The sequence below is a fragment of the Hyaena hyaena genome, unplaced genomic scaffold (assembly GCF_003009895.1).
Source record: "Hyaena hyaena isolate Hyena2069 unplaced genomic scaffold, ASM300989v1 scaffold_744, whole genome shotgun sequence".
In the NCBI taxonomy this organism is placed as follows: Eukaryota; Metazoa; Chordata; class Mammalia; order Carnivora; family Hyaenidae; genus Hyaena; species Hyaena hyaena.
In genome coordinates, this window is record NW_024081366.1 from 531,823 (window position 1) to 549,367 (window position 17,545).

At 39.5% G+C, this 17,545-nt stretch overlaps 1 protein-coding gene and 1 pseudogene across 1 annotated transcript in view; one reads left to right on the plus strand and one right to left on the minus strand.

The window, feature by feature from the left end:
* Window positions 1–17,545, minus strand: part of TRMT2B (tRNA methyltransferase 2 homolog B) — a 43,192-nt gene that overhangs the window by 24,793 nt on the left and 854 nt on the right. The window contains 5 exon segments of the mRNA XM_039218102.1: window positions 8,997–9,067; window positions 10,075–10,095; window positions 10,098–10,161; window positions 12,891–12,945; window positions 13,793–13,926. Coding sequence (XP_039074033.1) covers window positions 8,997–9,067; window positions 10,075–10,095; window positions 10,098–10,161; window positions 12,891–12,945; window positions 13,793–13,830 — 249 coding nt within the window. The 5' untranslated portion in view covers window positions 13,831–13,926.
* Window positions 479–579, plus strand: LOC120220897 (annotated as a pseudogene).

Genomic DNA, 17,545 nt, shown 5'->3' on the forward strand with positions numbered 1-17,545 from the left:
ACTACATAATGTTGCCCCCATTCACCATCTTACCTCATGTCCTACAACACTTCTGGGCCTACATTCAGTTCCTCTAAAAAGCCTGTCTCGTTCCCATCTTAGGGCCTTTGCCATGGCTTTTCTCTTTTCCTAGAATTCTCCTCCCTCAGACCTCTGCATAGCTGCCACCCTCACTGCCTCTAAGTTTTGAATGCAAGGTTTTTCATCCTCAGCACTACTGACATTTTGGGCCAGATAATTCTTTGTTGTGGAGAGCTATCCCATGCATTGTAGGATGTTTAACAGCATCCCTGGTCTCAACCCACTAGATACAAGAAGCACTGCCCAATCATCCCGTAGTGATTACAACCAAAAAAGTCTCTGGACATTGCCAAATGTTCTCTGCAAGGCAAAACCACCCCCCAGTTAAGAGTCACTGCTTTATTCAAATACCTTCCTCTTCATGAAGTCTCCATTAACCCTACTTAAAATTACAACCGTGCTTGCTTCGGCAGCACATATACCAACACTGGAATGACACAGAGATTTAGCATGGCCCCTGTGCAAGGATAACAAATTCATGAAGTGCTCCATATTTTTATAGTTTCGAAGGACAAACACAAAATTTGCTACTTGTAGAATCATGATTTAACTCCTTACCTCTTCTCTAAAGAAACTTAGTTAATATTTTTAAGTTCTAGAACAACAAAAAAGTACAACCTATGCTTCCCTCAACCCAAGGATTTCTTATCCTCCTGATCCTGCTGTACTTTTCCATGGTACTGTGTTACTCTGGCTGGGCTGCTAGAACAAAAATACCACAGACTGGGTGGCTTATAAACAAGAGAAATTTATGTTTCACAGTTCTGGCAGCTGGGAAGTCCAAGACCAAGATGCTGGCAAATTCAGTGTTTTATGAGAACCTGTTTCCTCACTAGCAGCCATCTTTACACTGTAACCTCACATAGAAGAAGGGACAAGCTAGCTCTCTGGGGTCTCTTTCACAAGGCCACTAATCCTAATCATGATGGCCTACTCACCTCCTAAAGGCCCCACCTCCTAATACTATCACCTTGGGTGTTAGGATTTCAACATATAAAATTTGGGGTGACACAAAATTCAGATCATAGCCACACTTGTTACCTTCTAACATACCATACAATTTACCTTATTATGTTTTTTTTAATCTATCTCGCTGACTAAAATGTAATTTCTACAAGGAAGGGATAGATTTTCTTCCTTTATTGTATCCTAAGCACCAAGAATAGTGCCTGACACTTGTAGGTACTCAATAGTACTTGTTGAATTAATAAATGAAAGGAATAACAAGGATAATGATAGAGAAGACAAGACCAGAACAGAAAAGACAAGAAGATGGAAAGCAGATTGAAGTGACAAATGAAGCAAGATGAAGTAAGCTACATCTGCATTGCTTATAAAGGGGGACCTGATGAGATATAAAGCTGATCTGCTCCACACAACCCTGGGAAGATTCAAACATGAAGATACAAGTAAGACACAAGGCTAAAAAGAAGGCTTGATTGAAAGCCTAGACACAAAACTGGTAAACATCTTTATCCTACCAAGAACATCCATTTTTCTGTAGCAAGAGACTGGAAATCTTTTTCTCCAGAGAAAATGGACCCACAAAAGCTCTGAGTTTGGAGATACCAGGTACTGTCGTAGTTGTAGAGGAGTGGAATCAGGAACATTCCATGCAAATCTGTATTCTAAATGGTGGGAATCCCACCCCTTGGGGATGCCCCACTCTAAAAGGCTAACAGCCAGGCAAGAAACTTGGAGATAATTCTCTCAAGAAATGGAATAGCCCTTGAGACACCTATGGGGGATACCCTGACACAATCACTAGCAGTAAAGCCAAACTGAATTGCAATCAGGTTTTTAAGGCCTCACTGTTTTGTTTTGTTTTTTAAGTTCATTTATTGAGGTTCCTAGGTGGCTCACTAGGTTAAGCGTCCCACTTCGGCTCAGGTTATGATCTCATGCTTCATGAGTTCAAGCCCTGCATTGGGTTCTGTGCTCGTAGCTTGGAGCCTGGAGCCTAAGCCTGCTCTGGATTGTCTCTCTCTCTCTCTCTCTCTCTCTCTCTCTCTTCCCCCCTAAATAAATAAACTTTGGTGTTGGTGAGGATATGGAGAAACGGGAACCCTCTTGCACTGTTGATGAGAATGCAAACTGGTGCAGCTACTCTGGAAAACAGTATGGAGGTTCCTCAAAAAATTAAAAGTAGAACCACCCTATTACCAAGCAATAGCACTACTAGGAATTTACCCAAGGGACACAGGAGTGCTGATGCATAGGGGCACGTGTACCCCAATGTTTACAGCAGCCCTTTAACAATAGCCAAATTATGGAAAGAGCCTAAACATCCATCAACTGATGAATGGGTAAAGAAGATGTGGTTTATATATACAATGGAATATGGTTGGCAATGAGGGAGAATGAAATCATGCCATTTGCAACAATGTGGATAGAAATGGAAGGTATTATGCTGAGTGAAATAAGTCAGTCAGAGGACAGATATCCAATGTTTTCACTCATGTGGATCTTGAGAAACTTAACAGAAGACCATGGGGGAGGGGAAGGGGAAAAAATAAGTTACAAACAGAAATGGAGAGAGGCAAACCATAAGAGACTCTTAAATATAGAGAACAATCTGAGGGTGGAAAGGGAGGGGAGAAGGGGAATATGGGTGATGGGTATTGAGGAGGACACTTGTTGGGATTAGCACTGAGTGTTGCATGTAAGCCAATGTGACAGTAAATTATATTCATAAAAGAAAAATAAAGAGTAGGAAGCTTAAGTGACTGAGCCCCAAGGCCTCTCTCTTAAATATGAATAAAATAGTCAAAAAATCAATAAGCTGTTTAATTAAAGTCTTAATTGTGAAAGACAATGACACAAACAGGAAAAAAGTTCCTGAAGGAAGCAGACAATTCAAAGAAAACACAAACACACACACACACACACACACACACACTATATTACTTATATTACTAAAAAAAGAACGAGATTTTATACAAAAGAAACAGAGAAGAAGAAAAGTCTTTTGAAAATTAAAGGTAGCACAAGAGAAAAAATTTCAATGAAGATGTCATTTACATCAAGAAAATTTCACAGAAAGGAAAACAAAGAGGCAGGAATGGAAAATAGGAGAGGCATGAGTAACAGATTATAGCATCAATCCATGAGGTCCAAAATCCAAAGAATAGGAGATACAAAGAAAATATAGAAAATGAAGAGAAGGAGGTAAGAAATAATATAGGAAAATTTCTGAAAGTATTAGCTTCCAGATTGACAAGGCCTAAATGTACCCACCACAATGAATGAGGGAAAAAGGCCCACATGGTCAAGAAGTTTCAGGGGTAAACAGATTCCCTAAAAGCTTCTAGAGAAAAAAAGAGGAGAAAAATGACTTACAAAGGATCAGGGCCTTTGGCATTTAGACTCATACATCACTGGCAGCCAGATGACAATAAAACCATGTCTTCAAATTCATAAAGGCAAATTATTCAAACACAAATCTAGAAATCTAGAGAAAATTTCATTCATGTGTCAGGACCAAAAAGACATTTACAGACATGCAAAAGCTCTAGAACTATACCTCCTAGGCACCCTTCCTCAGGAACCTAATGGAGGTTGTACTCCAGCCAAAAGGGGGTATAAACCAGAAAAAGGAAGACAGGGACTCGAAGAAACAGGGAGACAGGACAGGAAAGCTGCAGAGGGCCTCGGGAGCCTAGGATGGGATATTCTAAGAAAAATGTCTTCCGGGGAAAAAAAACTTAACTCAAGTTGTTGAGCATATGTAGAATATAGATGAATGTTTGACAGAGCTCTTAGAGAATTTGCAGAAAAAATTGGCAATAGGTTCATAACAAACTAAACCAATGGAAAAATGAGGTAATTATTCATGTCAATAAAAAGTTATAAACATCCATCACATCATATAGGACTACACGCACACATACAGACACATACACACACAAAACAGAAAGGTGCCTGGGTCACTCAGTCACCTGAGTGTCTGACTCTTGGTTTCGACTCAGGTCATGATCCTAGCGTTGTGAGAACAAGCACCACATCAGGCTCCCTCAGTGTGGAGCCTGCTTGAGATGGTCTCTCTCCATCTGTCCCTCTCCCCCACTTGTTCTCACTCTCTCTTGCTAAAAAATAAAAAAAGATGAAGCAAAATATTATGTGAAAAAAAACAGGTGCAGAACAGAGTCCATATTAAGCTACCTTTGAGCTAAGAAAAGCTTATTTTTTAAAAAAAATAAAAACAAAATTTATTACCTATAGAAGGAGGTGGGGAACTGGGTAGAAGGGACAGAGATGAAAGCTAGACCTTTCTAAATGTACCTTTATTTTGTAGATTTGACTTTGGAATCATGTAAATATTTTACAAATATAAAATAAAACTTAATCAAAATGAAAAAGTTCAAGCCCTAAAATTTGAAATATGAAAATAGGAAATATGGAAAAATAAAAAAGAAACTGTATATCAAGTATCAAGTTAGTGGCTTAATTACAAAGAGAAGTACTATTTCAAGAGGCATGATAATTAAAAAAAACTGGACATAAATCTTGAGCTCTTTTCAGTTATCATTTATTGGTAATAATACTGATACTCTTATTTGTAAATTCTTATATATGTATGTATATATATACATACATTTCTTATATATATATTAGGATATATATAATATATAGTAAAATAGAATATGTTAATGTTATAACTAAAATTTTCATTATAAGAAAAAAGAAAAATCAAAGTATTTAAATAAAAGCTCTGTCATTACAAATTTAATTTGAATATATCACTATGAACTAATATTTTCTCTTTAAAAAAATATTCCCTAGCTCTGTTCAGTAGAACGGGCTTGAAGTATTACCAACCCAGTATAAATAAGCACCCCTAGCACCCATACTGTGGCCTCCAAATACCATTTCCCACTAAAAGAGACAAGGGTTCCTTGAAGAAATAGCTGATTTCCAGTCTCAAGCAGAAAAATGGATTAGATGTGCTAGAAATATCATAGTTTTCCACAACTTTCAGAGCCATCCTAAGGCTCTGAGACAATGTAAAGATGTTCTGATTGGTTAAAAATGGAACAATTTGAGTACTAAAAAATAAGAGTAAATGCAGTAGACTTAAATCTGTCAAGTATTTTAAAAATCCATGAGTTCACAGTGATACTGAAACAAACAAATTTAACTGATCATTGTTTGAAGAAGGTTAAAGAACCAAGGATTTACCCTGTCCTCATTGTATCAGTACATCAGGGTAACCAAATAGTTGATAAGGGAAAGTGATTTTTAGAAGAATTCCAACTAATAAATGAAGATGACATGATAGACTAGGCAATGATCACCAATGGCTGCTAAAACCATTATGTGAAAAGCTAACAGAATTTTTTTTGAGAGAGAGAAAGAGAGCATGAATGGGGGAGAGGCAGAGAGACAGAGGGAGTGAGAATCTTAAACAGGCTCCACAACCAGCATGGAGCCCAACACAGGGCTCAATCCCAAAACCCTGAGATTATGACCTGAGCAGAAATCGAGTTAGATGTTTAACTGACTGAGCCACCCAGGGGCTCCGACAGGAAATTTTGTAAAGAGTAGATCATCCTGATTGAACTGAATCCACTGTTCAATCTTAACATCACCAAAAGGGCCTACAGACATACATGCATTAAAAATATTCTCTCCTCAGGGTGCCTGGGTGGCTCAGTCGGTTGGGCGTCCAACTTCAGCTCAGGTCATGATCTTGAGGTTTGTGAGTTCAAGCCCCACGTCGGGCTCTGTGCTGACAGCTCAGAGCCTGGAGCCTCCTTGAGATTCTGTGTGTGTGTCTCTCTCTGCCTTTCCCATGCTCATGCTCTGTCTCTCTCTGTCTCTCAATCATAAATAAACATTGAAAAAATTTCTTTAAAAAAATATTCTCACCTCAAATTAAATCTGAACCTAATCAACATTCTAGATCTACCAGTTTACAGGAAATACAAGGGATAGAGGAAGAACATTAAATGACATCATGAGAATTCAATAAGCAAAATCCAGAATGAGAACAGCTCTGTGTGTCTCAGTAGGTTGAACATCTGACTCTTGACTTCGGCTCAGGTCATGGTCTCACATTCATGGATTCAAGCCCCATATTGGACTCTGTGCTGGCAGCAAGGAGCCTGCTTAGGATTCTCTCTCTCTCTCTCTCTCTCTCCCCCCCCACTTGCTCTCTATCTCTCTCTCAAAATAATTAAAAATAAACTTTAAAAGTCTAGAACGAGAATTTCCACAGGAAAACCAACGGGTTTCTTCAAAAAACAGATTATAAGAACAAAAAAATTAAGAAGGAAGGGTACTTACAAATTAAAAGAGAATGAAGAGACATGTTAATTAAATGCAAAGTGTAAACCTTGTTTGAATACTGATTTGAAAAAAAAAACAACTGTAAAACTCAAACCATTTATGTGATAAATAGGTGTCAAATCTGAACATTTACTGGATATATGATGATATTGGTTAAACATTTATTTTTAGGTATAATAATGGTATGAAATTACATTTAAAAAATTAAGTTCTTTCTTTTATTTTTTAAATATTTATTTCGAAAGAGAGAGAGACACAGAGTGGCACAGAGTGGGAGAGAGCAGAGAGAGAGAGAGAGGGAGACACAGAATCTGAAGCAAGATCCAGGCTCTGAACTGTCAGCACAGAGCCCATTGCGGAGCTGGAACTCATGAACCATGGGATCATGACCTGAGCCGAAGTCAGACACTCAACCAACTGAGCTACCCAGGCACCCCTAAGTTCTTTCTTTTAGAACTCACACTGAAGTATTTATATTTTATATGATATAATGTCTGGAATTTGCCTCAAACTAACCCAAATATGTTGGTAGAATGTGAGGTGGGTGAAAGTATAGACAGAATAAGATTGTACACATACTGATAATTGTTGAAGCTGGGTAATAGATATGGGTAATAGAAGCTGGGGTTTATTATAACATTCTCTACTTTTATATGTTTTCAATTCTTCACAATATAAAATGAAAAATGAAAGGAAAATTTGCACAATAAAGGAAAATATAATCGTAGTATGTGTATGTAGCTCAGGAGTGAATATCTACATAGCTATAACAATGTAAACACTAAATATTAATTTTGCCAAGAATTGTGCTATCAACATAGAAGAAAAAGGGTAGTTTGAGAAGAGAGACAAAATAAGAAAGAAATTCTTATATGCCATAACTGGAAGTCAACAAATAATATGTAACTTCGATAAATCAAAATACATGAGAATAATGTACTATTTGGAAATATGGAACACCAGAAGAAATAGCAAAATAATTGCTGTTGTTTCAGGGGCTTAAGACTAAAGAGCAAGGAAGGGTGAGGCAGAGGAGCACAATTTTTCCTTACTAACCTGTTAGTAGTATTTGGTTTTGAAAATTATGTACTTATATTTCTTTGATAGTATTTAAAAATTTTTAAAAAATGTTTATTTATTTTTGAGAGACAGAGTGTGAGTGGGGAGGGGCAGAGAGAGGGAGACACAGAATCAGAAGCAGGGTCCAGGCTCTGAGCTGTCAGCACAGAGCCTCACAGGGGGCTCGAACTCACAAACCATGAGATCATTACCTGAGCCGAGGTCAGATGCTTAACCAACTGAGTCACCCAGGTGCCCCTTAAAAATTTTTTTTGAAGTTTATTTATTTTGAAAGAGACAGACAGCAAAAGTGGGGGAAGGGCAGAAAGAGAGAAAGGGAAAGAGAGAATCCTAAGCAGGCTCCGTGCTGGCAGTGCAGAGCCTGAGGTGGAGCTCGAATCCATAAAGCTGCACAATCATGACCTGAGCTAAAAGCAGGAGTCAGATGCTCAACCGAATCACCCAGGAACCCCTTTGATAGTATTTTATTTAAAGACTGTTTCTTAGGTCTTGGTGCTCTGGCTTTCTGCTCCCATAAAATCCATATTTTGACATAAGACTCAAGAGTAGATATTTAAACCTCAAATCTGTGCAAACTAGGGTTATCCTATCATCTTAATGGAATAGAATGTCACTACCACTAACACGGAAAGAGAGATAAAGGTATAAAAAAAAGTGAGAACAACCTAATGCTATAATATATATAGTATTATTTTTATTACGATGGGCATCTGGCCTGTATTTGAGTCAGATACCAGGGTAGTGGGATCCAGCCCCACATTGGGCTCCGTACTGAGCATGGAGCCTGCTTAAGATTCTCCCTTTCTTTCCCTCTGTCCTCTCTCCCATTCACATGCTCTTGCTCTCTAAAATAAATTTTTTTTAAAAAAGATGTGTCCTATTAGAAGGCACCACCCAAGTGTCAGAAACCTAAATCATTAGGAGGGTGTGTGCTGGTAAGAATCAACAGGGAACAACAGAGTCAGCTGGGAGTCCCATTCAGTCTTCACAAGCAAGGCTTTTGACTTTTTTTTAAGTTCCACAAGGGCAGGTACCACATCTGTTTCAGTCATTATTGGATCCCCAGCACCTAGCACAGTGCCAGATGCACAGGAGACACTCAATAAATAGTAGGTGCATGAAGGAGAAGGATATAAAAATGTCTTAGAGGCCAACCTTATGATGTAGATGTCTTATCACTTATATCTCTTGTGGTATTTCTCAGGTCTGTTCTGCCAAAAGCACTAGTCTTCCAAATATTTTAGACACTTGCCACTTGTTTTACTGCCCTCCTTAGTACCTCTCTCCTAAGACCTCCTTCCTATTAAATTCCTTGGATACCTGACATGTACAATAATGGATAAAGTTCCCTCTCCTGATCTCCACCTTCCCAGAAATGAAACACTAGCAATGTTCTCTCTCCGTGTTACAAGGTATGCTTACAGAAAAGAGCCCCTCCTCCCCTGTAGCACCAGAAGCCACTCTATTATTAAAATGTCAGGGACGCTACTATTACAGACTGCAATGCCTCATCACGTCATCTTCAACCAGCCTTTGTTCCTCATTACCTGTGCCACTTGATTGTGTTTCTTGGGGATGTTTTTCAAATGGTTAGACCACACACAGATGATGCTTCTGCCTAAAGAAAGAAAAAGAATTTGATTTACACAGTTTTCTTGATAAAAGATTATTTAAAAGAAAATCTCTGGCAATTCAAATTCCCTCCTTCAGAGAAGCATACACAGATTTGAGGCAGCAAAGTACCTATTCAAGCTCAAGGCTATTTTTTTCAGAGAAAACCTGTTTCCTGGTCTAGCCATTATGAGCTTATTCTTAATGGAGCCAGTCCTCAATATTTTCTCACATGCTACAAATGCACAATATGACAAGGTCTGCTTTCTGTTAAGATTTTAACATTAACAGGAAATAAAAGTTAATGGGTCTTGTTTTTGTTACTGAATAATAGAACACTGACATCATATACTCATTTAACTCAGCACACAGAGGGGGGAAAAAGCCAAGCGCCTGCCCTAATGAACTATAGTTTAAGCATATGGGTATTAAACAGTGTGACTAATATAAAATGATAGTGTTTCAAGTGGATTTGTTGAAAATGGGTAAATGGAAAGTTCAGGAATGGAATCTGGGAATGGGTACTGGGATTAAGACTCAGAAATATGCCATTGTGATTTCTGTCACCATCACTAACCTCCCCTACCAATTATTTTAAGGCAGATTTATGACAGAAAACTCTAGATTTTAGGGATATGGATTATGAAATAGAAAAAGTGCCTCTCTAAAAAAGAGGAGCTCCTAGTACAGAAAATAGCATAAAATGATGATGATGATAATGTATGGGCAGCAGCAACAACATTAACATTTACTAAGTGCTAACTGGGGCTCAGGCATAGGACTTTTAGAAGAAAGGGTGAAGGTTGTGATTCCTAGCACTATGTTACAATGACTACCCACCAAAAAGCATCCAAAATTAACTTTGTGATCACGTTCTGCATCAGACTTCATCTTTCTTCTTTAAGGCTACCATAGTTTCCACCCTTCTCCACTCCCATTGACACTATTCCTGTACCTTCCCTCTGCTCTCAGCCCTTGGTTTGTTATTTCTACTAGTCATGACCTTCAACTGACCTCTCCAAGTTCCCAGGTAGTTGGATTGCTATCTGGACCTCGGTTCACAGAGAAGGTGGACTTATTCCGGTAGCCATGGATGACAGGCTGGAGAAGGCAGAGCAGGAGAAGCACAACAGGACAAATGAAACCAAAGAGAACAACAGTAAAAGGAATGTAAGAATGTTCTCTCATGAGGGCAAAAAATGATGCTTACTTGGAAGGTATGGCATATTTGAAAGTGCATAGCTGAGGTCAAGACACTCCACAGATACTCCATAGTGCAAAGGAGTTTCAATCTTGCCATAAAGATTGGGGGTCAGCAAACTTTCTCAGTAGAGGGCCAGATAATAATTTTAGGCTTTGCAGGCCATGTGGTCCCTGTCACAATCACTTAACTCATCCATGCAGCGCTAAAGAAGACACGGACAATCCATAACCAAGTGAACTCAGCTGTGTTCCAATAAAACCTTATTTACAAAATAAAGCACAAGTGGGAGACAAATGTGGCCTAAGGCCCATAGTTTGCCAACCTCTGCCATAAATTAAGCTCTGCCTCTTTGAGGCCTCATTAGGTTTCCAAAATCTGAAATATTTCTAAGGAGAAAATACTGTAGTGGTTGAGAAAGTAGGCTTTGCATCCAATAGACCTGAGTATGAACCTCAGTTCTGGCAATTTCTAGATGTGTTTTTGGGCAAATCATTTAATCTTTCTGAACCTCAACATCTTCATCTGTAAAATGATAGTGCTTACCCCTCAGGGTGACTATAAACAGTAAACTAGACAATGATGCATGCTAATAACTTAGCACAGGGCTCCAGGAAGTGCCCAGGAAGTGCTGGCTGATATTATTAGCTTAATAGCTAATAAGGGGACTTGGTAGATAAAGGATAGGGAAGTGGTGGCTTTACAGAGGGTATAATAGGATGGAGAAGACAACAGAGCCCCTCAGGTCTGGGTGTAGATGTCACATTGATTCCAATGAGCATTTGGAGGTAAGACTCTAGTCTCTGTAAAATTTTCTTCTGAGCTTCAAATTTCACCTACAAAAGAATATATGTAATGAAACAAAAAGTCTTATACAGCATAACCTCAAAAGAATGGAAAACAAACAAGATAAGAGCAGGCTGTCCCACAGATTCTTGGATCATGATCTCAGCAGATAAGGAACTTATAATGAGGGAACAGCAACAGACATAAGAAAGTATTGGAAGAAAGGTCCAGAGTGAGCTCTTGTGTAACCTCTTCACTTTATGTGATCTTTCAGATTGAACACTCAACCTATAGGTCAGTGCTGTCCAGTAGAACTTGCTGTGGTAATGGAAATGTTTTATGTTGGTATTATAATCTATATAATATGGTAACCACAAGCCACACATGGTTAAGTGAGCACTTGAAATGAAACTTGTGTGACTGAAGAACTGTTTTTATCTTGTTTAATTTTAATTAACCTCTGCTATAATGTGACATATGGATTTCTACACTATGCTATACAAAATCACACAAAACAAATCACAGGGCATTAAAAGTACACTTGTCTTGGGGGGCCTAGATGACTCAACCAGTTAAGCATCCGACCTCGGCTCAGGTGATGATCCCACAGTTCGTGGACTTGAGCCCCACGTTGGGCTCTGTGCTGACACCTCAGAGCCTGGAGCCTGCTTTGGAATATGTGTTTCCCTCTCTCTCTGCCCCTCTCCTGCTCACACTCTGTCTCTCTCTCTCAAAAATAAATATACATAAATTTTTTTCACAAAGTACACTTGTCTTGATGAGCACTGTGTGTCAGGCACACATATTCCAAAACTTTATCGGTAATGCATACAGAAAAGAAAGGAACTGGGTGCCTGGGTGGCTCAGTTGGTTAAGCATCCGACTCTTGATTTTGGCTCAGGTCATAAGTTCACGGTTCATGAGTTTGAGCCCCTGCATCAGGCTCTGTGCCAACAGTGCAGAGCCTGATTGGGATTCTCTTTTTGTCTCCCTCTCTCTCTGCCCCCCGGCCCTCCCCCACTCTGACACGCACTTTCTCTCTCAAAATAAATAAAAAAAAAAAAAGGAACCTAACAAAAAGAGTAATACAGTTTTCCGCATGTTAAATGATTGAGAAATGTATAGATGTATACCACAAGGATGGCACTTTACCCTGACAAAGACCTAAGTTTTCTTGTGGAAGTGTCTGTCCACTTGTGAATTATCATGAAGTGGTAAAAGGAGGGTTGTGTGTCACACACAGAAAGATCTAGCAGCAGATGTGGCTGAGTGTTGTTCATAACACACTCGGTGCACTGTGGTAACCAGTAGACATTTGAGGTATGTGTGCATGTTCACTTTATGTATTCTTATGCAGCTCAGTTCTACAGGGTGAAGTTTCTTTCTTTCATCTGGTGTTTCTTGTGGACGAAATCACTCCTAAGCCAATGTGAAATGTGCGTTATGTTCAAATTGTTCCCTGATCTATCAATCCCCTTGAAACAAATTTCCATTTTTAAAGCAAGCATTATAGCAGAATTGACTGTATTTAAAATCAAAGAGCCACATGTAGCTTAGTGGCTACTGTGTTAGAAAGTGCAGCTATATATAAAGCAGCAAGAGTACTTGCTACTCACACATACAGAGCTACAAGAATAACAAACAAGCAAGAGAGAAAGGAAAAGGCATTTCGATATATGGCTACAGAGTTTGGAAGACATAACAAGCGTAAAGTTAAAATTTCATTAGCATTTTAAGCACCTGCTCGAGCATCTGGGTAGAGCTGTCCAGTCAAGGTCCCTACAAGTCTGGCACCATTCACCCTGACAGAACGGAGGAGTGAAGACTTAAGCTGGGTACCAACCTTGAGCTGTTCCTCATAGCTCAGCCTCCAGAGTGGCATCACAACATCAGCCAGCCTTAAATAAAATAATTCAGGGACTTCATTCATTATATAAATATGTACTGATTACCTACTATGCATAAGTACTTCCTGCCACCATTTTTTTCTGGCATTTTGCTTATTCAGAAAACCTAACTCTCATGTCCCTGGGGAGATACAGTCTAGAAGAAGAGCCCATTTTGGCGTTGTCTACTTAACAAAGCAGAACAGATGGGCATACTTAATATAAGAAAAATCCAGATTTATCAGGAGGTAATTAATCATATTACAAAACGCTTCACTGTTGGGTTCCTTTAAATAGCTCACCTCCCTAATGCTTTTAAAATATAATTTGATTTAGAAAATACATTTGTTGCATAAATTGAGGTATATTTGTGTTTGCATGGCTGCAACAGGACTATTCATTTGTAAGCCATCTGATCTCTCTTTGGATCCCTGATTTTCAGCATACCTGCCCTGGACCTTTTCTTAGAGACAAGGTCCCAGTTTAGGATTTCATTTCTGTGAAAAACACACGTAGAGGCAAGGAGACTATTTTCTGCCATCACAAAGCATTTCCATCAATGTTCTTCCAATGCCTTCAAGTTTGTCCTGGGTATCATAATTTGGGTGCCCCCCCCCCTTTGAATCCTTGCAATGCCATGTTAATTACATCAGACATACAGAATTTTAGTAAGCCCAGAGATTCAGACTTAATAAGGGGAAAGGATATCAGCCTGGGCCTTAACTTTCCTCCCAGGAACCATTGAGTTGTCCAAGATGGCTTGGTTTCTTCTGACTTTTCTGTCCTCTTTGACACTTCTTGCCTATCACATGGGTGAAGTTTTCCTTACATGCTCTACCCAAAAAGAGCTGTGACCAACCTGAAGGTACTGTGCCATACCAGGGAAGCAGTCCTCATTTGGAGATGAGATCCACCCTGGAGAAGAAACACCCCGGGCTATGCATTGGGACTCTTCTCTTAATCCCTGCCAAGCACTGAAATATTGAAATTCACCTGCATGAAAGGTGAACAAACAGAAATTGGGAAACAGAAGCACAACTCCCAAACCCCTTCATTCATTTACAAACCCTTATGGAAACTCAGCACCCAGCACAGTGCCTGGCAGAGTCAATACTTGGTAAAAGCAGGCCTGCTGAAAGGAACTGAATTACTGCATGTCAGGCACTGGCTTAGGTTCTCACAATAAAAAGGTAAGAAAAATACATTCTTTGTCCTCCAGGGAAGAACTCAACTCCCTTGGATACACTTCTATGGCTAATCCCTGTTTATATTCTACCCTCCCACCCAAAAACCAATCAGCCAACTAATATTTAGTAAGTGCTGACTACGTGCAAGGTACTGTGCCACACAAGATATGACAAGGGTCACAAAGGTTACAATCTAATTGAGAAGTTTAAGTGCAGATGCAGGAAAAGACAATAATAAATAACACAATATGTTTAGTTCCTGACAAATGCTCTTCCCAGAGCAGGTAAGCCTTGCACCAGGTCTAAAAGGATGTGGTAGATGAATCAGGTGTTTGTAGGACAATGGCTAGACCAGTCTGGCTAAAACAGTCATTCATATTAGGGAATAGAGGAGATGAGGCTGAAAACTTACATCAAAGTGAGATCTGGAAGAGCTTTAATGCCTGAATAAAATACGGACATTATTGTAAAGGCAACAGTGAGTTGAGGGAGGCTTATGTAGAGAAGACGAAATAGGGATGTTAATAAAAAGCAAGTTCATGGTGGCTCAGTAGGTTAAGCGTCTGACTCTTGATTTTGGCTCAGGTCCTGATCTCACAGTTTGAACCCCATGTAGGGCTCTGTGCTGGCAGCATGGAGCCTGCTTGGGATTCTCTCTCGCTCGCTCGCTCGCTCAAAAATAAATAAACTTTTTTAATGTTTATTTCTTTTTGAGAGATAAACTTTTTTTAAAAAAAGTTTGTGTTTATGGGGCACCTGGGTGGCTTAGTCAGTTAAGTGTCTGATGTCAGCTCAGGTCACGATCTCACGGTTCGTGGGCTAGAGGCCCACATGAGGCTCTGTGCTGACAGCTCAGAGCTTGGAGCCTGCTTCGGATTCTGTGTCTCCCCCTCTCTCTGCCCCTCCCCTGCCCGTGCTCTCTCTTTCTCTCAAAAATGAAAAAAACATTAAAAATAGTTTTTAAAAAGTTTGTGTTTGATGCATGTGTTTGCAATTGTAAGGAAAGTATCCAAGTGGAAATGTCTAACAAGTAAGTACAGAAGCAGTACTACAAGTCATGAGAGAAGTCAGGGCTAGAGATTTGGTTGAATGTCTATAAGAAATACAAGGTGTAAGATTCTTTAAAAAAATAGCTTTCAGTAAATAGAAGAGCAAAAGGCCAATGACTACGTCTAGGAAAAAGGCAATATCTGGAGAATAAGAAGAGATGCTGGTGACCCAGAAGAACATGGAGCTTAGAGGCCAAGGGAGATGCCTTTAGGTAAGGCACTGACATATCCAGTATGTCTGAGGCCAAAGAAAGAAGGGAATAAGGCAATAGTAAGTGGCAGACAGGAGGGACAAATGAAGGTTTCAGATCCTAGAAGGCAGCAGACCTGGGTGGTCCCCTGGCTCCACCACTTACTAGTTACTTGGCAAGTTAACCATTCCATATCACCTTTCTTTTTTTCATATGTAAAATGGAGACAATAATCATTCCTACCTCATATAGTGGTTATAAGAATTAAATAAAGGATAAATAATAAAAAGTAGCCAGCAGAGGATTAAATAGAGATGAAGTTTGGAAAGGTCTGAGCACAGCATCTAGCATCTGGCAAAAACTCAGTATGTGTCATGATGTTTAAAGACAGTATGGGACTGGGTAGGGGGAGCAAGATTGGAGGGGGTGGGGGGGGTTGAAGTAAGAGTAACTAAATGGCAAAAGCTGTAATAGTTAGAACAGGTGAGGGCCTCTTATTGGAAGGAAGAAGGAATCACTTTTCCTCTAACATGGGACTCAGTGTTTTGCCTATTTACCTTATGGTGCCTGATCACTGCTGTGTAACTTGTTTGAGCACCAAGAATATGTGAATGGAGTTGGCTGGACACCTTAATGATGAGCTGTGAAATTACATTTTTGCCCTTGTCCTCTACCTTGGATTACATCCCAATTTTAAGTCATACCTAATTCAGAATACACACACACACACACACACACACACCCCTCCAATGTATGTAATAGATTTATTAACAAAGATTCCTCCATGGCTTCCTCTTATTACTGTGAAATTAGTATTCCATGACCACTAGGTAACTTAAAGGATGATGACATGGGTGCTATAATATTTAGCCCATATACCATTTTGTGTGTTTACAAAGTACTAAAGAAAGCAACTGTCATAACATGGAAGCATTTGGGAGGAATTTCAAATTTCTAACAAAACAGATTTTAGCTGTCCCAAAGTTCAGGTGTTAATACATAGCACCCTCCACCCAATTTACTCCCAGAATGAGGCAAGTCGTTAAGAACACGAGCTTTGGAGCCATATTCTAACCTCAGCTCCGCCTCTTAAAAGCTATGTGACTTTGGGCAAGTTACTTAAGCACTAGGAATCTCAGTGTCACCACCTATCAAAACAGGACTAGCAACACTTACCTTTCAGGATTGTGCTAAGAATTAAACAAACTCATACATATGAAGTGCCAGGGCTTTGCCTAACATAGCAGGCATTCAACACAAGTTGCTGAACTTCCTTAGGCTCTGATATGAAGCACATCACTTAACTTCTTCATGGTTCTACGTGTCACACCTACAAAACTAGTAGCATGTAATAAAGTATGCAAGTGCTGTTAAGATAAGTAAAATTATGTGGGAAACTTAAACAAAACACAACATAATATTCTGCATTAGTGCCTGTTAGAATGTGGTGAGCTTAAGGCCTGCCCTGGACCACCTATTAATACTATCAAGAGCGTGTGACCTGTAATAAACAGTTTTTTAAACTGACACAAAAGTATGTATTGATATGAAGAAAAGCAAAGGCCAGAGAGAGGAAATGAGTGAAGAGGTAAGAGACAAAGAATAAGGAATGGGCACTAGGAGGGGAGGAGGAGGTACACATTGCAGGAAGATGGAGTCATACTGGCCCCTTCTTGTGCAGGCTCATTTAAGGATTGGCAGAGAAGGGAAAGGAGAGCTGAGGATTGAAGACAGCTATCCATACCCCCACAACATTCAAAAAATTTTTGAGTGTATGGGTCCTCTCACTGGTGAATGCCACCATGACTGTGCTCCACTTGTTCTGTACCCCCCCCCCAAGTAGGAGGGCCCTTGTCCATCTAGGTTTCTTCCACCAAATCATCAGATATGGTCTCAAATAGGACCCTACCATTGCCAACCAGTCATCTTTCCTGGTAAAGTAAGCCTTTCATCATATTAATTTCTACAGTGAAATATGGTTTTCAGGGCAAAATAATACCAAAGTGAATTATATTTATTTGTTTCTTGATGTCAGAGGGGGCATTCACCCACAGAAAAGACTGTTTTCTTTTCATAGCTTTTCCTGTTTTAAATAAATGCTTGGGTTAAAAAAAAAAGTGTGAAATCTGCTCAGTTTCTACCTCAGGAATTAATTGGAAAGGGACTCAGGGTCCAGAGCTACCAG